Below are 22,491 nucleotides of genomic sequence, written 5' to 3'. Positions count from 1 at the left end.
ATGTGGCTTAGGGACTGTGCCTGCCTTAGGTTGTCCAATAGTACATATGGTCCTTACCCGTTATCGGATGAGCTGACCTCAAGGCGTCAGCCTCCTGTCTTAGGTTGGTACCATTGTAATTGGATCTTACCCGTCACTGACTACCGGTCCAGTATACAGCCACACCTGTGGAGAGGTCTTTGTACCAGCAGGGGGGTGAGGTTCTTTGCCTCACCTCTGTTGGCCCCCAAATTTTAGCTGAACGATCATGACAAGCAGAAGGGAGGAAGATACACCAAGCCAATTGACGGCTCCTTTTTGAAAAATTGTACCACCAATGACATCATCAGCAAAAATACCCCAACACTACCACAAGTCGCTGCACCAAGAGATAGTTCACAATGCATACAGGTGAGTTCACAATGCATACAAGTGATACATAGTCCAGGCAAGTTCTGCAAGCAGTTCAGTGATGGCTATTGTAGAAGCTGTAGATTGGTTTTATCTTTGTCTTCACCAGCACTGGGATGAAGATAGGAATTCTGGCAATAATGGCTAAAGAAAAAATTATTTAACATTCCAGAAGGCACTAAAAGAAAACAATTTTCTTAACAATTTACATTATCTTCAAGAGAATTATTAAATATAATGAAAAGGAAAGGTGAAAGTAAACAAACAGATCTGTTAACCTCCTTTTTTGTTCACATGTTAAAACAATCCTCAACAGTTGTTTACCCAATTTAAATTAAACCATTTAAATCACGTGAATAAAAAAAATATTTGGATCCATTTTTTCATGAGCGCTCATCATATATGATATATGGACATATGTACATTCAAACATATAACACAAAACACAAGTGTGCACACATAATATAATACATACAACACATAATAGTAAAGGCCTTATAACTTTTTACAGGCGAAATCTCCATTGCAATGTTTAAAAACTCTATAGTCAAAAAATAGAACTGATCAGCAAAACATTAACCTAGGTCTGTATGAGCTCAAAAAACAAAATAGAACTTCATGATGTGGGAAAGTGCAATAATAAAATAGATATTAAAAAAGCACCCTGGTTCTGTCGCAGATGTAAGGATAGCCAAACTGGAGTTTTGGATATCAGCTGTTATGGATTTGAGCCAAATCATCTTCTTTTTGGTCTGTAGAAATCGCTTTAGTTAATCTCTCTGGAATCCAAATCGGCTGCTGTTCTCCCTGTGGAAACACACAAACAGGCCCCTGACTCCAGACAATCACTGGGTCAGGACCTTGGTTAATCTCTCTGGAATCCAAATCGGCTGCTGTTCTCCCTGTGGAAACACACAAACAGACCCCCGACTCCAGACAATTACTGGGTCAGGACCTTTCCATTGTCCTGTTAGAATATCCTTCCAAAGTACCTTGGGCTTATGCACATTTTTTGGACACATATGCCTTTCCGCAGCACTAAGTCCTGATGAATCCAAATTTTAAAAGTTTAGAGTAAAAAGGGTTATTTTAAGTTTATCTTTGGGGAATATATACCCCTTCCCAATTCCTTCTTTTTGCTTTAATAAGTACATTTTAATAGTTTGATGAGCTCTTTCAACTATGCCTTGTCCCTATGGATTGTATGGGATTCCTGTTATATGAGTAATGCCAAATGATGAGCAAAATTGTTTAAAAGAGGTAGAAATATAGCCAGGGCCATTATCTGTTTTTAACTGTTTTGGAACACCCACAGTGGCAAAATTTTGTAAGCAATGAGCTATAATATCTTTAGTTTTTTTCTCCGGCATGAAGGGAGCCCAACAAAAATCCGGAAGAAGTATCAACTGTAACATGCAAATATTTTAATTTTCCAAATTCTGGCAAGTATGTGACGTCCATCTGCCAAATATGGTTAGGTACCAGTCCTCTAGGATTGACTCCAAGATTAACTTGTGGTAAAAAGATCACACAATTTTGACATTGTTTTATTATGTGTCTAGCTTGTTCCTTAGTAAACACTTTTTTAAAGTATTTGCATTGACATGGAAGGATTTATGAAAATTTGTAGCTTCTTCTAGCGTAGAAAAAATATGTATGTCATGTGTAGTTTTATCTGCTAAATCATTGCCCAAATTAAGGGCTCCAGGCAATCCTGTATGTGCCCTGATATGTCCTATAAAGAATGAATCTTTTCTGTCCCAGATTAGACTTTGTATAGTGGAAAGCAAAGAGAAAACAGTAGAGGAAGGGGAAATCCTACCAGCATCTTCAAGGGATACTATAGCATTAACTATATACTGACTATCGGAAAATAAATTAAATACAGAATCTTTAAACATCACAAAAGCTTGTAATACTGCATTAAGCTCTACCTTTTGACCTGATTGTTTGGGTACTAAAAATGTAAAAGTTTGATCAGGAGTAACTACTGCTGCTGTACCATTATTTGACCCATCAGTGAATATATCTGGAGAATTCATGATAGGTGTTTTTCTTGTCATTTTTGGAAAAACTACAGGATGCGAAGACCAAAAAGACAACAAAGGATTAGATGGTAAGTGGTTATCAAATGAAACATTAGATTTGCACATGATTATTGCCCAAGTATTTAACTCATTAGCTAACTCATCAATTTGATCCATTGTATATGTAGTAATAATTTTATTGGGAGAAATTCCAAACACTCCCTTTGCTGCTTTTATTCCTTTGAGTATTAATTGTCCTATAGCCTCAGGATACCTAGTAAGAATAGTGTTAGAAGAATAAGATAAATGTATCCATAATAATGGACCTTCTTGCCAAAATACTCCTGTAGGAATATTTTTTGTTGGTAGTACAATAAATAATAAAGGCAAACTTATATCAATTCTATCCAAATGCATATTTTCCATATATGTTTCAATGATTTTTAATGTCTTTCTTGCTTCAGGCGTTAATATGTGGGGTGAATTTGGATCTGATGCACCTTTTAGGATATCAAATAAAGGTCCCAACTCTCCTGTTGGTATGCCTAGATAAGGCCTTATCCAATTTATGTCTCCTAATAACTTTTGAAAGTCATTAAGTGATTTGAGTTGATCTACTCGTATTTGAATTTTTGGTGGATGGACCATGGTCAAGGATAACAGAACTCCTAAATAATTAATTGGAAAATTTAATTGTACTTTATCTATTGCTATCTCTAGATTATAATTTTTTAATAAATTTGTAAGTATGGCATAACATTCTAGCAATGTGTTTTTATCTTTGTGTGCCAATAATACATCGTCCATATAGTGAAATATTTGTAGTTCAGGATTTTGATTTCTAAGTGGCTGGATTGCTTTGTTAACATAAATTTGACACATAGTTGGGCTGTTAGCCATCCCTTAAGGGAGTACTTTCCATTCATATCTCTGATCGGGACCTTCATGATTCAGCACAGGGATAGTAAATGCAAAACGTGCACTATCCTCAGGATGAACTGGAATTGGAAAAAAAAAACAATCTTTAATATCTATAACTAAAACATACCAGGTTTTTGGCAAAGCAGACAACTGGGGAATCCCCGATTGAGCAGATCCCATAATAACCATCTCATTATTAATGGCTCTTAAATCTTGCAATAATCTCCATTTACCAGATTTCTTTTTGATGACAAAAATGGGAGTATTATGGGGAGATACAGAAGGTTGTATATGTCCCTCCGCTAATTGTTGTTTGACCAGGTCATGGGCTGCTTGTATCTTTTCTTTAGTCAGGGGCCACTGAGGAACCCATACTGGCCTTTCTGATTTCCAAGTAATTTTTATTGTCTCAGTGACCCCTCCTGAAAACCCAATCCATGTCTATCTGTTTTTTGATCTATTTGTATTGGTGCCACTATACCTTGTCCTTGTTCTCCTAATCCTTTTTCTTTCTTAAAACCTTGTCTAGCCATAATAGTGGGCACATTTGAATTGATGTTATTTGTTAATGTCAGACCTAATTGATCTAGAACATCTCGTCCCCATAAATTTATAGGAAGATGATCCAATACATATGGCTGTATAGTTCCTTCACATCCTTCAGGATCCTTCCAATCTAATACCATCGCACTTCTATGGGGATTAGTTTCCACTCCTAGGCCTCAAAGCGTTTGAGTGGCTTGTTGTAAAGGCCAATGTTTTGGCCATTCTTGACAAGGAATAATGCTAAGGTCTGCACCTGTATCCAGTAGCCCATTAAATTCTTGTCCTTGAATATTTAGTTTTAGCATTGGGCGAGAGCCTAAATTTAAAGAAAACATAGCCCAATCTACACCTGTGGAGCCTAATCGCCTGGAACCTCTTTCTATAGTACGACTGGAAAATTTATCATGTAGGCTGGGTATTATTAATAACTGTGCTATTCTATCTCCTGGTGAAATTACTGATATACCCCTTGGAGAACTGGCTATAATTTTTATTTCACCTTCATAATTGGGATCTATTACCCCAGGACTTAATCATAAGTCCTTTTAGAGTAGAAGAACTGCGTCCCAATAATAAGCCTACTGTTCTTTGGGGAGGAGGCCCTTTTACCCCTGTGGGAATGATTTGAACTCCCATCTCTAGAGTTAGTACTGCTCTGGCAGAGGCGCAGATGTCCAATCCTGTGCTCCCTCTGGTTTGTCTAGGGAGGGATCTAATGGATAATATGTCCTGGGCACTACCCTGATGGTGTTGCTGGGTTCCTCCAGTGCCCTGTATATTTGTGGTCATGGGCCCCAGAGCATGGGGCCCCCCTGTCCATTTTTTGGCAATGGAGCCCAATGTTTTTCTCCACGATATCATGGGTAAACACCTGGTCCTTGTCCGTTTTTTGATAACGGAGTACCCTCTATGGTGGTTTGAGAATGGCATTCATTAGCTCAATGTCTCCCTCTATGGCATCATGGGCAAATACCCGGTATTCTACCCCTTTGATACCTAGTTTTGTTAAACCCTCCTCCTATGGGGCAACTCCTTTTAAAATGTCCTGTTTGTTCATGATTGTAGCATGGTTTTGGCCTGGCACCTAAAGCCTGTTGTACTGCAGCTGCCAAGACTTGCCCTTGATCATTAATGTCTCTACATAATTTAATATATGTGTTTAAATCTCCATGTTTCCATGGTCTAATGGCCTCCCTGCACCATCTATTTGCTTGTTCGTAGGCTAGTTGCTTTATTAATGGCATCGTTTGTTTTGTATCCCCAAAGATTCTGGTAGCTGTTTGTATAAGCCTATCTATAAATTCAGCGTAAGGTTCATTAGCTCCTTGTATTACCTTAGATAATTGACCTTGTAAGTCTCCGTGTCCTTGTAAAGTCTTCCATGCCCTAACCGCATCTGCAGCAATTTGTGAGTATATGGTAGGATCATATCCAATTTGTTGCTGCTGAACCTCATAAGGTCCCTTTCCTAACAGCATATCTAGATTTCTCTGAGGATAACCGGAAGCTGCATTTCGCCTAGCCGTCTCCGTGCAAAATTCCTGATTCGCAACCTTCCATAACAGATATTGTCCTCCATTTAGCACAACTTTGCACATACTAGTCCAATCTGCTGACATCATGTTCAAGTTGGTAATGGATTCGACCATACTTACAGTGAAGGGTGCTTGAGGACCATAGGTTGTTACAGCCTCTTTTAGTTGCTTCACTGTTTTGAAATCTAAAGCATGATGAATTTGCTGCCCTCCTGCCATCTCAAATACAGGGCATGCTAATCTTTGAGGTCCTGTCTCAGGATCCCATCTATCAACTACGGGGTCGAAGGCCACTCAGCATATGTTGTCTCCATAGGCGGAGCTGTTGGCTGGACACCCATGCCCCCCGGTGACAGAAAGGGGTTAGTAGCAACCTCCCGTTGTAATTTCTCCCCTGATAGCCCTTCCTCCTCTAAACTTTTTTGCTTTGTCTGACTAACTCAAGAGACTTCCTCTTTTACTTGAGGTAAGATGTCTTCTCCTAGACTAAGCAAACAAGATTGTACCAACGTCCATAATGGTAATGTGCCAACTGGCAGAGTTCCTGGGCTTTCCATTTGTATCTGTTTTAATCTTCACCATGATGGTTCCATTGTGATATATTTAACAACCCCTCTTTAATGAACCATGGGCTACACCTTTGTATCGTCTTAACGTATGCCCTAACTGTTCTTGATTTTACTGAGATGCCTCCTTCCTCTAGCACTGTACTTATCGCCCTTTCGGTTTGATTCTTATTAATTTTTAATTCCATATTTCCGTGACGAAGATACCTCTCACTAAGATAATGCAAAAGAAAACCAAGAGAAAATGGAACAAAAATTCATTATATCAGCCTTTCTATCCTCCTGAAATGTCCATCCGTCCTTTCTCCCTATCTGTTCCTCAGACGCAAATAGTTTTTTCTCAGATGTGAGCGGTTTTTCTGCCGTCCCACCCATCTCCAGGGACAGGCAACTTAAAACAAAAGCAAAACAAAATGAAAGAAGAATCTTTAAATGGTTACCCATCTTCTCGAACTGCCCTCAGGGGCGAGCAATTTACCTTATCACTTACCCTCAGGTGTTCCCCATACGGGCCACCATATGGCGCACACTGGCTGGGCACAAATCACGAGCCACTTGCAGATTCAAGCAGGAACAAACTTTATTTTTAGAACCCACGCCATACGCCGCCCACACGAACTCTCCAGGAACTCCCCGAGAGCTCCACCAGAACTTCAGGAACTTTTTGAGCACTCAACCAGAACTCAACCCGCGAACTCCACCCACACGAACTCTCTAGGAACTCCGCAAGAGCCCAACCGGAACTCAACCAACCCGCGCGAACTCTCTAGGAACTCCACCAGAGCTCAAAAATAGCCGGCACCCAATGCAGCAGGATCCGCTCCTTCTGACAAAATGCCAGGCACCATCTTGACTGCGGCTCTCAACACTCACTGGAGAGCTTGTATTGGTGAGTGTTTTTTTTTCGGTGCCAGCACATTATTTGGAAATTAACATGCCTCTCTCTAAAGTTGTCTTTTGCTAAAATGGGAAATACACACTTTTAATTGTACAAAAGTTTGAATTTTCAAATCTTGAATTTTCAAGCAGGAATTGGTAGAATTCATACTAATTGGAAAAAAATTTCTGAAAGAAGAGATTTTGAGGAGGATAACTATAGGCGTAAGTATACTATTAGATTTAGTAATTATGTTGTTAGCACTGGGATTTTTATATCTTGTTTTCACACTTACTTAGGTGGGTTAAGGTAGTTAACTGTAGGCTTATGATTACCCTCCCGAGCAACTCCAAAACAAGCCAAGGTTATTGCTACTGCTGTGTTCACTGTTCGAGTTACTTCTTCTGGTGTCTTCCCAAGAGATGGGTTTACTTCCATTATATCCAGTCCTGAGAGTAGCCCTACAACAACAACAAAAAATGTGAATAATGTAATTTATAAAATTGTTATTTCAAAATCAGCATAGCCCAACTTCAAAAGTTACCTGGTAGTAAAGAGATAGTGACCCAACATAATATTCTTTAGTTATTGCATCAAGTGATGGGTGGGGCTGGGTTTTCAGATCAGGGAGCATAAACACATACTAGCCAAGTGTACACTTGCTTCTTTATTGTCTCAGGTTTTTACCTACCTGTTTTGTAAATTTCTTCTGTGATGTACAGACCTTCTCTGTAGGATAGACCCCCCATGACAGGTGTGCCAGTAGCAGGTGTGAAAGCAGGGTCCACTCCATCAACATCAAAACTCAGATGAATTGGCCTTTTCTTTCTTTTAAGAAGTGGGAAAGGATTTCAGTATTTCAGTTTAAAGTTGGTGGTTTAATATTTAGTAGACAACTGCAGTTCTTATTCTGCAAACCCAAAGGTTCTATAATTTTTATGCAAAGGCTTCATTAATAACTTACATCAGTTAGTATCATTAGCAAGTCTTATGTCATGCACACGAGAGCATCATACCTTCCTAGTAGATAGCTGAGTGCTTCTTCCATCACCTTGCCAATTCCCAACTTATCCACTTCAGTCATTGAAAAGTATTTAATACCCAGAGTTTTCACAATGTAGCTATCAGAGAAGAGATATTAAAATAATCTATAATTAATAAAGCTGACTCAATTCCCTCCTCTTCCCTGGTTTTTATTTTTTAAAAAAGAAAGATCACTGGTAAAGAGTATATAAAATATTTAAGTTCTGTGAACTGTATGCATGTAATTTTATTTTATTTTTAACAGCAAGTCAAGATATACATAGCCTGAATAGATATATGTGTGTGTAAATGTATATAGATACGTGTGTGTGTGTGTGTGTTTGTATATAGAGGTGTTCATTTGGGGCTGTAAACATCTAACACACAAAAGAAAAAATAAAGACAAATCACATCAAGGAATAAACTTACTGTTCCCCTGGATCCACGTCTCTCAAGCCAATATACACAATATCCTTGGCAGATATGCAGGGAGTCACCCAGGAGAATCCTGGTACATCAGGGATCTAAAGTGGCAATGTTTCCATTTAGTTAAATGTGTTTCTCTTGAGTAAATCCTACAGGTAATGTTGAGGACAGTTGTTGGATTATGTATATCTTAATGTTTAGAATATAAACTTAGAGGATATTATTTTTAAGATGAATAAACAGAATGCCTGCCTTACCATGTTAACACAGCATTTCCCTGTTCTATGCCCCAAGTCTGCTGGGTCCTGCTTCCTCAAAACTAAAGAAATGAATGTGCTTTCTTTACTTTAGTAGCTTCCTTCTTCTCTTTCTCGCTAAAGATCAAGTCCTCTGGATTAAGTCTAGAGTAGCTGAGGGGAATGTAGGACAAGACTCGTTGCTGCTCTCCATATCATAAGGTGATGACTGATAACCACTTTGTCCTGGAGCCAACCTTGGCTGTTCCCATATGTTAACTTGACATTTTGCAATTTTATAAACACATTTGTTGGTCCTCAGTTTAAAAAAAAAAAGTTACTTCTGAGCATTTAACAGTACAAGGTTTGAATCCCCTTGAATCGTCATTAGGACAAATATAATTATTATCAATAAAGATATTAATATACTATAACATCAATAAAAATTGTGAGCCACAATGTTAAATCTCAATTTAGAATTTTATCTTAAATCTTCTGGAAAAGAAGGTGCTTTCTACCATCAATATGAAGTGATAAATCATTGTAATCTGCATTGAAAACTTTTTCTTAAAGAGCTCTGATTTACAGGGGTCACTTCATAAGGAGGAGAGGTGGTGTGATGTGTAATGGGAAGAGATGGGAACCAGGAGACAGAGTTCTGCTCCTTCCCTCACAATATACTTGATGTGGTTTTGGAAAGTTGATGACCTCTGAACCTCTAAGGGGTAGTTTAAGAATCCAGAGAGAGGATGTTCTTCAGCATCTGTGGATTCCCCTAAACACAGATTGAAAATAGAGGTAGGCTTATGATGGTTTGGTCTATACTGAACATGTACAGACTTTTTCATTATCACCTAAACAAGAAAGAATAATATCTCTTTATATAACATTTATATTGTATTAGATATTGTAAGTAATCTAGAACTGATTTAAAGTATGTGCATAGGTTATATGCAAATACTAGGCCATTTTGTATAAGAGACTTGAGCATTTGAAGGTTTTGGTATCTGCTAAGTATCCTAGAACCAATGCCCCATAGATACAGAGAGACAATTGCCTATGGAGTCAGTTTGCAAACTATGAAGAAAAGTAAAGACAGAGAACATTACCCCCTTTATCAACCATTCTTTTGCTTATTAGCATAGAGAAAATGGTTTGCAATTATATCAATGTAAAATGGTTTAGGATGCTTCCTACTTGCCAAGATTATTTTGTAACGGAGTACCAACCAGTCTTTTACCTTTCCTTTCAGTTCCTTTAAGAGGAAAGACACAGGTTGTCCATGCAAGTTCCCAGTGGGGGTTGTCAGTGGAGTGTTGATATCCGTGTGAGCATCTACCCAGATGACTCCAAGGTCAGGATGGACCCTGGCATGGCCAGAGATGCTTCCAATTGCCAAACTTTGGAAGAGAAGAAAGTTTATATGAACTTCAAGTTGTCAATGTCATTACATACCTACATCATATCATTAGCTCACTTAATCTGCCTGCTAGGTTTTAAGTCCAAGTAGCTTTTTTTTTTTTTTTTTTTGGTTACCAGGGATTGAACTCAGGGGAACTTGACCACTGAGCCACATCCCCAGCCCTATTTTGTATTTTTATTTAGAGACAGGGTCTCACTGAGTTGCTTGGCACCTCACTTTTGCTGAAGCTGGCCTTGAACTCATGTTCCTCCTGTTTCAACCTCCCAAGCTGCTGGATTTACAAGCATGAGCCACCATGCCCAGCTCAAGTAGCTGTTTCTTACAGACTTTTAAATTAGATGCCAATTAAACAATTATGACAATAGAGAAGGTATAGCTTACACTTAATACTTACTAAAATGTTTAAGTTACACTGCTATCATTACTAAAATATTTTTAAGTCACCTTGTAATAAAATTGCATTATATAGTTTAACCAAAAAAATAAATAAATATGCATCAAACCCTAGCCACACAAGAGATTCCTTCAAATGAGATACTGCTCAATTCTTAGAGTTAAATCCAGCTCCATTTTGGCAGACACTTAATTCTCTGAAGTGAATTATGACAAAGTCAATTTTTCTTAAAATTTGACTCCTTCATAATAGGAAAGCATCACTCAATTCTTCCATACACTACAGTCATTGGTTCTCTCACTCTATTCTGTGCTCAGAGCCTCTGCTGTGTCTACAATCTTGCTGCACATTTGATGTCCCACTCTTGACTGAGTTGAGGCCCCTCAAATCCATCCCAAGTACTCTAAACTCCAAATATTTTGCCAGAATGGAAGATTTAAGTCGTGCCTTGCACAAAAGTTAAAAGATTTGAATTTACTATACAATGCCCAAGTTTCCAACTTGTGAACATATAGGCATCATTCAGAGAATCCAGAACTATCAGATTCTCAAAAGGAAAACAATCGTGCCTGATGTCCAGGTTGAGGTTCATTTTTTCTTTTAGGTTTCCTGACTTTTGGGCATTTTTTGCTCTTAAAATTTCCACTTACAATTTCTTCCACTTAAAAAAAGAAAATGTGCCCCACTCTTTCAATTATATATTTGTTAGAGAAGCACTGGTAACAGCTGGCTTTAAAAAACAAAGTTGAGAGTTGTGAATTCATTGACTCTCATATCAAAGCTCAAGAATGTGTCTACTTTTTGATGTCATTAGGCCTCTTCCAGTAATAGCATCCTTGAGAGCAAACATTTAAAAAAGCTCCATCCACAAAAATAATTGTCATACTGTATAATAGTCAAAATTTGAAAATAACCTGAATATCTGACACTACAAATGTAAATGGTGATGTAATTGCTGAAAAATTATACAGCAAAAAAAAAAATGATACTTATAGCTGGGTGTAGTGGCAAACACCTGTAATCCCAGTGGCTCAGGAGGCTGAGGCAGGAGGATCACAAATTAAAAGTCAGCCTCAGCAAAAGTGAGGCACTAAGCAACTCAGAGAGACCCTGTCTCTAAATAAAATACATAATAGGGCTGGGGATGTGGCTCAGTGGCCGAGTGCACCTGAGTTTAATACCTGATACAAAAAAAAAAAAAAAAGGTGCTTACATTTTTTTAAAAACTTGCTAACCAATTGAGTTCTAGGTATTATAAGTAATCAGGAAAAATTAGCTGACAACAAGCATCACTTATTTAGAAATAGAAGCCTGCACTATTTGGCTAAAATCCACTCCTGTTTTCTGCTGTAATTGATAAACATAAAGATATTGTGAGACTTTGCAAATTCATCTAAGTCTGTTTCTGTAATAAAGTAGGAACCGATAAAAATTGTTTTTAAGGCAAAAAATAGAGTGTTAAATATTGGTCAGTGTTTTTGCCGCCTGTGCCCCGCCCCCGGGGGGATAGCCACTACATAAGACCTGTGGTCTCCACCCAGCACCAAGCTGACTCTGTTGTTCTTCTGGACCTCTGACACCACATCTGCCAGCTGCTCGGTGGCTTTTCCCACAGACTTTGGATTCTTCACAATTTGAAAGGGGCTGTCGTTAGGAACATCAGCAAAGGGCAGGTCCCCATAGTCTTTCACATCACACTCTGCAATTAAAAGTTTCAAGTTACTAAATAAAAGCAGATTGCAAATCAGTTTGGTTACAAATGTATAAAATAAGTCTATTTTCAAAAGTATAAGCAAAGGCCAAAAGACTGTAAATGTGGTGAAGGTGGAAATCATGCCTGCTTTTGCCTGACATTGTCCTGTCGGCATCACCACCTCACTCTGGCACCAGCTGTATACCGAGCCCTCAATGAGCACTTATTGTAGCAATCCAGTTAGAGCAGACACTAAAAGAACAGTGGCAGTTTCTGGTTTGGACCTAGCAGGAGGCATCACTGTCCTTACCACTGTCCCTCTGTTTCTCTCTGCCTCTGTACTTTCTGTCTTGCTATAATAAGCATACTTTGTTTTTGTAATCAAGAAACGGTTAAAGCACCCCAAAGAGAGATTACACCAGCATTTTCTAAAATTTTTTTATTCTGTTGAGGTTTGTTTTTCTTTCAGGTTTCTTTTCTTTTGGTCATTTGCCATTCTGAAAATTTCTACTTACATTTTTTTTTCCATTTAATAAAGAAAGTTGAGCCCCAGGCTCTCAACGGTAGCTCTGTTACAGAGGCCCTGGTAACAGTGGCTTTCAAAGAGAAAACTGAGGTGTCCTGATCCAAACTGTCACCTGCTGAAGTAACTCAGCTTCCTCCTTGGTCCTCTAGGACCTGGCTCCTGATGGTGCTGTCAGAATCAAGTATGTGCTTATCCCCTAGCCTCTGTTTCAGCAAGTTTGGTATTTTTTTAATAGGAAAAAAATTGTAGGTAACTCAAAGTCCCTAAGGATCTGAGTGTGCTTCCTAAAAGGGCCTGAAAAAGGTTTCAAAACTAGAAAGCTTCCTGTAAAATTGTGTACTGGGATCAGTTCAGCCATTGTTCATTTATTATGTCTGGGTGTTAGTGATTCAGTAACACCTCCAAGAGGTATCATACATCTCAGATGAGATGTGACCAAATTAACCAAGTCCATTTACCCAAGCTTTCTATTCTCCTTCCCTCCCTTCCTTCCTTCCTAGATTTATGAGCTATAATTCTTAACTCACTAAAATTTGCTTATTTTTAAATGTACAGACTGATGAGTTTGGGAAATATCTATAATCTTGTAACTACCATCACAATTCATATGCAGAACATTTCCATCTCTCTTTTTTTGTTTGTTTATTTTGCTGCTGGGGATTGAACTCAGGGACACTCGACCACTGAGCCACATCCCCAGCTCTATTTTGTATTTTATTTAGAGACAGGGTCTCACTGAGTTGCTTAGTGCCTCGCCATAGCTGAGGCTGGCTTTGAACTCATGATCCTCCTGCCTCAGTCTCCTCAGCCGCTGCAATTACAGGCAAGCGCCACCATGCCAGGCTTTCATTCCTTTTATTCCTATCCCCACCCCCAGGAATCATTGATTAGCCTTCTATTGCTATACTTTTGTCTTTCTAGAATTTCCATCAATAGAAGCATACAGTATGTGGTCTTTTGTTGTCTCTTTCACATATCATGTTGTTTTTGAATGTACCTATGTTCCTGTCTGTCATTTTCATTTTCACTTCTCTTGGGAAAATATGTAAAACTGCTGGGTCAAAAGGTAAATGAATGTTTATTTAAGAAACTGTCCAACTGCTTTCCAAAGTGGCTGTATCATTTTGCATTCCTAGCAGAAATACATGAAGCTTTCAGTTGTTCCATGACCTCATTAACACTTCATCAGGGTTTTTCAAATATAAAGATAACATATACTTAAGCCTCAACTTTAACAAACATATAATTTTTCGTTTTCATACTTACACATATAAATGTGTGTGCATGCACATACCCACTATGTAAAACCTAGGTGCCCCTATTACTATTATTACTGTTTCTTTTTCTTTTTTTTTTCTTTCACAAATTGGGATCCTCTTTTGGTAGTCTCCTTCCTGAAACCTCTTGGTTTTTATTTAATTCTACTAGCTCCCATAGCATCCTCCCCAACCCCACAGTTCTTGCCACATAGGTTCTTCTGTACAGCACTTCAGCTGGGAAGACAAAACTTCTGAATGAGAAGTTCCACCAATAACGCTTACTGAGTGCTTTTCCCAAACCCTGCCTCTCTGGTACCATGTGGCTATACAGATGCATGGTTAGTCTGTAGTTCTGTGATATAAACATCCTTACAAACATTCTGTTTTCTCAGGAGTTCTCATTTCACTAGGAAGGAGATCGGGATGATCATCTTTCAACTTAAAAATTACCTTGTTCTTTAAGTTTCTCCAGCAGACCAGCATTTCTCAAGACTGTAGGGCCTTTTTCCACCCCTCCTCGTGGCTGAACAATTAAAAAATAAAGTATTTCAGTCATGATCATGACCATCCAATTCCCACAAGAACTTTTCATTACTTGAATCCTATCTATCAGTTTGTAAGATCCTATAGACCCTGGAATTTAAATCTTCTCGTTTAATCTTCACATCAAGGTAGATTGAATTACCCCCAAGCCAAATAGGAGGAACAGAATCCCATCATGAAGGTTATGAGGTTCTCCTGCTGGACCACAGTTAATGAGTGGCAGAGCTTCTATTTATATCCTGCTCTTAGGATTCCAATGCTGCAGCCCCTCTTCCCATCACAGCACTCTATCCACACAGCACAAAGCACCCTGATAGATGAAGATAGAATAATGAAAAGGAAAGGCCCCTGTTTCTGAGCCACTCATAAACCCAAAGAAAATGTGGGTGTTTAATATCAGTTACATGGGTAGTTGCGTCAACACAGATATGAGATGTCTTAGTAACAAAACAGTACTCCCAACTCTGCAAGAGGCAGGGTGGGTCAGTGATGGCTTTGTGGCCACATGATCTTTGAGCCAAGTCTTGCAACATGATGAGGTGGTCAGAAAAACATGACAGGGTTATGGAGAAATTTTGCAAATCAGGGGAACAGCTTGGGCAAAAGGCATTAGAAGGGAAAGAACGGGGTCTGGGCGAGACCAGCCTGCGTGCAGGTCCTCACAGCAGTACCTAGGGACTTTTGGGGTGGTGAATGCAGGCAACAGGAAAATCACCACCTGGGAGCTGAAATCATAAAGACCAGCCCAGAAATTTCAGGTTCTGACCTGTTTAAACAGTCATAAGAAACTACACCCATGCTGATTCCACACCTGGGAATGGACACGCCTCTCTTTTCCAGCATGTCCACCTCAAGTCCCCACTGATAGGGGTCCCAAGAAATCATTTTTTTTAAAAAATATCTTTCTGATTTTAATTTCCAACAGGACTTTTAGATACATCAAGTTAAATCTTTTTATCAGATGAGAAGACATGCCAAAAGAGACGTGTTTATCCTAGGATTGGGGCTGTGGCCCCAAAGTAAGCAAATATTTCTTCCCCAAATGACAGGTGGCCTGTCCAAGGTGCCAAGCAAATCCTTGTTGTCAAATTCCTGTCCCTGGCACACACTCTTCCTGACACATTTTGCTCCTTTACTTCAATCCTTTTGAAATTTTTTTTGTATTTTATTTTTGATAACATACAATATTTGGATAGATTTATGAGGTACAGGGTGACGTCTTGACAAGTGTATACATTGGGTAGTGATCAACTCCAGGTAATTAGCATATCCATCACCTTCAACTTTTATCATGTCACTAGAAAGAGCACACCCAAAATCTCTTCTAACTATTTTGAGATACATGGTACATTACTGTTTTCTACATTTACCCTGCCCTGCCTTATAGCATGGTAACTTGTTCCTCCTGTATAAGGTAACCTGATACCACCTGTGACCTGTACACCCTGACCAACTTCTTGGTCAAGGAGATGACTAACCGTTGACCAAGGAGATGGACTTTCTTCCTCTTTAACTCCCAATTAGGTGCTACTTGGTTCATATTCTGTCTTTAGTTTGGTATTTTTGTCTCTTCTCCTTTGTTCGATTTCAATCTAAACTTCTTTATTTTACGGCACTACATGTTGTCATGCAGGTTTGACAAACAGTAGATGGTCAAAAACAATTTGACAAAGCTCCCTGGCCTTTTTTTCTCCTTGCCCTTTCCAACATTAGAACAAATTTCATCTACCCCTTAGTTGACACTGTATGTGCTGTAAGGCTGTCATTAAACTTCTCAGAGTGACATCTTCTAGCCTTTGTTTTATTTGTTTGCTTCAAACTGCTTCTCGGGATGAATCTTTGCCTGTTGCTTGGTTCATCTGTCCACTTGGAAACTGCTTTTTAAGTTCCACTGCCTTTTTAAATGGAGCCCAGTCCCGAATGGACCACAAGTATCAGATCTACTATGGAATTGAGCTCTCTGGATAGGCATCAGTGCAAGTCAGGGGCATAGGCTTTGGAATGAAGCAGCCTTGTCTGGAATCACATAGTCAAGGCTGTGTAACCTTGAGCAAATTACCACACCTCTCTGAACATTATTAATTACTAGATAAAAATAATACCTACCTTATTGTTTCCTTGATGCCTTACAAGGGGCAAGGCAGAGAAAGGAGCTCTTTCTCAGACTTGACCTTCTATCATCTGCCCTCTAGTCTTCCCTTTTTGCCTTGTGTCAAATTTTTATCCGTTTTAAATAGGAACAAATGCTTATATGTTTGTCACCCCCCCCACACACACACACACACCTCCTTTATGGCTTAGTATAGAAAAATCTCTCTCTGTCCTGACAACAATGAGACAATAAGTTTCATTATCATGGCCATGTTTTAATGGGAGAAGAGCAGGGTGGGGGGGGATTACTAAGAATGGGAAATGCATTCAGTGGCACTTTGACACACTATACCTCAGAGGTTGTCATTGTCCCCAGAGGGGCTGTCCTCATCAGGGTTAGGCTTCTGCAGATGCTCCAGGGCCAGAACATGTTTGGACTCCTTCCCTCTCTCCCCCTTTCCTTCCATTTGCCTCCCTTCTTTCCTTCCTTTTTAAAAATGTTTCATTTGTTCTTTGGAGTCATTCAACAGTAGAGTGTATTTGGACATATCATACACACATGGAGTAGAGCTTCCTAGTCTTCTTGTTGTGCATGATGTGGAGTTTCTTTCCTACCTTTTTGTTGCTTTTTTCAATTCTTACTGTTACAAACTGTTTGAAAAATAGGTGAGGATATTGTGGATTTTAAAGGACACCCGTGTCGGCAGGACGTCCCTGTGCTCTAGGAGGCCTGTTTGGAGGGTTTCCAGGGCAAGGGAAGCAGTATTTACAGACAGTCCAAATGCAATTGGGGCCTCTAACCTCTGACCTCTCCCAATTTGTTTTGCAGTAAAAAGTCAGAGTGCACATCAAGATTTCAAAATTAAAAGGGGTGAAAGTCTTCTTAAATTTTTAGAAACTGGGAGGAGTCCATTAAAAAAAGAAAGAAAAAAAAAACCAAAAAACCTCAACCTTTGGAATTTCAACTCACATACTGTCCTGTTCGGTTTGACTTTTTAATTTTCCTCTTTAAGCCCAGACCATGTTGAAGTCTGGAAGGCATCCTGTCATCTCATTATAATTACCAATATGAATGTGTCCAGACAGGGAAAAGAACTGTTAATTTAAATGTTCATGATATATGTTGGTTCACACTTAGATAGCTCTAAGACAATCTGAAAATTTCATAAACCCTTAGTCCAGACAGTGTTTCCAACTTGCAGTATTTTCCCCCCACTCAGGAAGATACAGGACAGATTCTACCAGCCCATGGACCAACAGTTTCAAAGAATCATTAAACCATAAAGTAATATGAATTATTGACAAAGTTGCATAAAACACTATCATTTAGGTTATCCAAATTAAAACAATTCTGAAGATCACCACTGATTAAATTTTTCTACTCAACGAATTACATAACCGAACAAATGAGTCTTCTTAAACTCTCCTCTCCCTCTGGATCGTCAAGGAACATCACAAACACCAAAAATAACAAAAGCTAGACGAGACACTGCACTGAAGAAATAATCCATTTCAATGCAAAATAAAAATATTTTGGTTCAACATGAGTAAACGAGTAAACATTCAGTTTCAAACAAAATTGACTCTGAGATTGGGAGCCATAGGAGTAACTGGGTTTGAGACCATAATTATGTAATGTCTCGAAATGGTGAGAGGACTTTAAAATGTCCTTTCCTCAACCAGATTGTACAGAAAAACATAAGTAACCGGAAAGTGACACCTTACATGTTTTAAAGTCCCAAATTTCCAATAAAGTAAAGTTATTCAAAGCGGAGGCCTTATACTCACCTGTCCCTTTGAGAAAGGGGCTCCAATAACCCCTATGGATTTTGACTTGTAGCTCATGGTCCTTGATACTTCACTCTGCTGCACCGGTATTCTCAGGTTGCCATACACTGCAACACTCGAAGACAGAGGGCACATCTTTTTTGCCACTTATAATTGGGTTAAATGTGTTTACTTTATTCTAATGAGGACACCTGGCTCCACCTACTGAGCAGAAAGACAGAGTCAACAGGAAGGCTTGCACATTGTTCAAATGAACCCGATTGTTCTGAGCTCAGGTCTCCAATTAAGTGAGCATTATTTATGTTCCTTGTTCTTGTCTTTGTTAAAAAGCCACCCGGGTGACGTTAATCTTTCTTTAGGCAATTGAAAATTATATGTGGTTTCATAATTGCATAAGTAACCATGTCTATAACTGGGTAAACCTGTAGTGGCACCCCCTCCTCCACCAAATAATCTTAATTAAGCTTCTCCAGAGACCCTCACCATAATTGGTTTTATTAACAAAATATCAGCAAAAACGTCTGCAAAGAACTCCGTGTAGTTAGGACTTTCTATTTTTTGTTTCTCTGCCTGTTAAAAGCTAAGTTTGACAACAGACTTGATGATGTTATGCCTGTTTTTGTGGTAAAACCTCTGACTAATCTAAAAAAATGGGACAAAAAGCACTTTCTATGAACTCAAAAAATATAATACTGTTATGTAGACGCCTATAAAAATGTAAACTTCCACACTCATCTTCCCATTGGGTATAAAATTCAAAGAATTTCCAGGCAAAGCCAAAACAACTGTCAAAATCAGGGCCAGATGCAGAGCCAGAAGGTCTGGATGGAAGAACCACCTCACCTGGTCTAGGTTGAGACTAAACCAACGTGCCTACTACCATTTAGAGGGCCACTGGAAAAATAAATGCCCCCAACTGAAGGAAGACAAATGGGCTGCTGCTACTCCTTACCAGGATAAGAGAGGCCAAGTCATTCAAGGGCAATACCAGCCCTACAAACATGTCCCCCATGATGATCAATGCCACAGACACCACTGTGATGCCCCTGAGAAAGATTATGTGGGCTGGTAGCCATCGAAAATTATGATGAGGACTAGTATTGACCAGCCTGAATCCATGTGGGCCCAGGAACCTACAGTCCAAATGCTCATAGGGAGCCAAACTATGGACCTCATGGTGGACACTGGGGCCCACCATTCTATGGTGACCCAACCTGTAGTCCCACTTTCAAAAACACAGACTGCAATGTGGGAGCCTCTGGCTACAGGATCATCACCCTTTTCTATTGCCCTGGAGTTACAATTTAGCAGGCCATGAAGTGGTCCATGAGATCTTGTACATACCAGATGACCTGGTGCCATTGATGGTTTTGAGACCTGCTGAGAAACCTCTGAGCCCAGATAACTTTTGATGCAAAAGGTCAGGCAGTCCTATCATTGGGAAAACCTAAACCAAGTATTTTTAACCCTCACAATTCCTTGGGAAGAGGAGTGGTGCCTCTTTAGGCTAGTAGTACACCACAGCAGGGACCAGAGCTCCCTTTCCAAGTACCAGGAGTATGGGCAGAGGATGATCCACCTAGACTAGCCCAGACATTCCTCCAGTGGGGGTGGAATTGAAACCAGGAACCATACTGGTATGCCTAAGACAATATCATATTCCTCATAAGGCACAATTTGGAATTCAAAAACATTTGGACAGACTTTAGTAATATGGAATTCTCAGCCCTTGCCAATCACCATGGAATACATCTCTTTTACCTGTCCAGAAACCAGGGACTGATGGTTACCAGCCAGTTCAAGATTTCCATGCAAAAAATCACCTTACATACTTTGGTCCCTAATCTATACGCTCTTCTAAGTCGGCTCCTAGCTGATGCAGCTTATTTCACATTCTGAACCTTAAAGATGCCTTCTTCTGCATTTGACTGGCACCACAGAGTCAGCCCTCTTTGCCTTCCATTGGAAAGCCTCCAATGGGAACAAAGGTCAATGGACCTGGACTAGGCTACCACAAGGTTTCAAAAACTCACCAACCATCTTCAGGACGGTGCTGGCTTCTGATTTGAGAATCTTTCCTAATAATGACGTGGATGTTGACCTCTGATGTGGATACACATTACTCCAATATGTAGATGATCTGTTACTGGTCAGAGCAACCCAAAAAGACTGCATGAAGGGGTCATAACTGGTTCTCACTCTCCTATGTGAAACTGGCTACAAAGTCTAAAAGAAGAAAGCCCAAATCTGTCAAGCACCTTGGTTTCTATCTGACTCAGAGATAACTGCAACTTGGCCCCAAAAGGAAACAGACAAGACAGTCTTGCTCAATTCCAATCCCTTCCACCAGCTGCCAGATCTTGAGTGCTGAATTCTGTCAGATATGGATCACTAACTTTTCAGTTATGGCCAAACCCCTCAATGAGGCCACAAAAGGGGGAGAAGGGGATCCTCTAATGTGGAGACCAATACAAAATCAAATCAAATCAAAACAAAACAAAACAAAAAACTCCACTGAGGATCTTAAATGTGCACTCACCAGTACACGTGGACTAGGACTCATGGATCTCATAAAGCCTTTCTCCCTGTATGTCATACATGCTCTGGAACAGCTGTAGGAGTCCTAACTCAAATGCTGGGGAACTGACCCTGTCTTGTGGCCTACTTTCTAAATAGCTGGACTTTATCATTCTGGCCACCTTATCTATGGGCCCTTGCAGCCATGGTCCTCTGGTGTTGGAAGCTGATAAGCAGACTATGGGACAGGAACTGACACTCTAGCTTATACAGGATTTCTAGGGTTTGTTTGGTGTTATTAGTTTGGCTTTGTTAACTTACATTGTTTAACCTGTGCAGGTTAATAGACAAAACTGTTAGTCTATCATTTAGTTTGGTTTCCTTTGGTAATCTTGGGGGGCTCTACCCCACTCCTGCTCCAATAGTGGAAATGTTGTGAACCATGTGTCAAGTCAATCTATTATAAGCAAGGGGTGATAATATATATATATATATATAGGACCTGCCCACCACAGAAATGCTAGAATTGGATAACCGTTTGTCTCTGGAAAAGACCTAGGGATCCCCTTGTATGAAGATCTAGGGCCAAGGAAAAAGATCCATTGGAAATGAGTTGATCTAGGAGGTCAACAAATCTGGGGTAAGGAAGGCTGGCCATCCCAGAGGATTATTGCCACTATGGTCCTGCTACCTGGGTACAGGACAGCAGCTAGGGCTATAAAACTCTAGTTTATATGCTAAACTACAACTGTACTGGAAAATTATTTCTTATAAACTATACTGGAAGTTATTATTAACCAGACTGCCACAGTCTTTGAACTCTTAGCCACACAACAGACTCAGATGTAAGGAGCTATCTATAGAAACTCCTTGGCATTACATTATCAGCTGGCTACAGAGGAAGAACCAAGACTCAGCCCAAGGCACTGTGGCTCTCTGAACCACTGAGCTGAAAGATTAAACACTGGCAAAGTATCAGCTGTTTATCCCCATGTGCCCCTGAGTAGTTGTTTATCATTGTGCAAAAATATGGATTAAAAAGTAATATACTCTAAGGGATCCCTCAACTTTAAAATTGTATGATTGTAACTTTAAAGAAAAATCCACTGAGAAGAAGTAAACTTCTTTTTTTCTACTGAGGGAGAAAACATTGTGAAGTATTTAAATAACTTAAAGCAGAGATTTTGTCTGTGGTATTCCCAGTGCCTAGGACAGCAGTGATATACGATGACACTGAATACAGAGTTATTGAACAAATAAGTGAGGAAACCCAGGTCTCACAGACCACGTTGATAGGATTATTTGCCAAATAGATTTCCTAAGCTCTGTCTGTGGTTTTGCTTCTATCGTCTAAATATTTACCTGTGGTATTCTTGTATAGCCTAAATATTAACCTCTTGATGTTGACATTGCAAATGACTTTTCCTTATCTGTCAGGACTCTTGATAATTTTATATGTGTTTTCATTCAAAGTTCTTAATTTTAAAATAGATAGTTGAATAATCTCTCTCTAATGCCCTGGAGCTTTAGGAGTTTTAAATTCTACTCATTTACTTCTATATTTTTTCTATTTGCTTTAGAGTTTATCTTTCACATTTACTTCTTTAATCCATCAACATCCACCTTGATATATTGGGTAAATTCTCCAACTCTTATTTTCCCCTTTCTGGTCCATCAGTATCCTCAACACCACTGGAGAGTCTACCTCTA

The 22,491-nt window shown here is 39.4% G+C and overlaps 1 protein-coding gene across 1 annotated transcript; it reads right to left on the bottom strand.

Moving 5' to 3' along the window:
• Nucleotides 1-6,547: 6,547 nt before the first annotated feature.
• Nucleotides 6,548-18,424, bottom strand: Arg1 (arginase 1). The gene is made up of 8 exons (XM_046449571.2): nt 18,265-18,424; nt 14,293-14,365; nt 11,889-12,063; nt 9,788-9,947; nt 8,315-8,409; nt 7,879-7,983; nt 7,554-7,690; nt 6,548-7,323 (listed from the first exon to the last, which is right to left on the bottom strand). The coding sequence occupies exons 1-8, from the start codon at nt 18,397-18,399 to the stop codon at nt 7,154-7,156; spliced, it is 1,050 nt and encodes a 349-aa protein (XP_046305527.1). The 5' UTR covers nt 18,400-18,424; the 3' UTR covers nt 6,548-7,153.
• Between the last annotated feature and the right edge of the window lie 4,067 nt (nt 18,425-22,491).

The sequence above is a fragment of the Marmota monax genome, unplaced genomic scaffold, assembly GCF_021218885.2.
Source record: "Marmota monax isolate L192 unplaced genomic scaffold, Marmota_monax_Labrador192_F-V1.1 WCK01_AAM20220418_F8-fsc00030, whole genome shotgun sequence".
NCBI lineage: Eukaryota > Metazoa > Chordata > Mammalia > Rodentia > Sciuridae > Marmota > Marmota monax.
The sequence above is the reverse complement of the archived record's forward strand: the minus strand, read 5'-3'. Positions and strand labels throughout refer to the sequence as shown.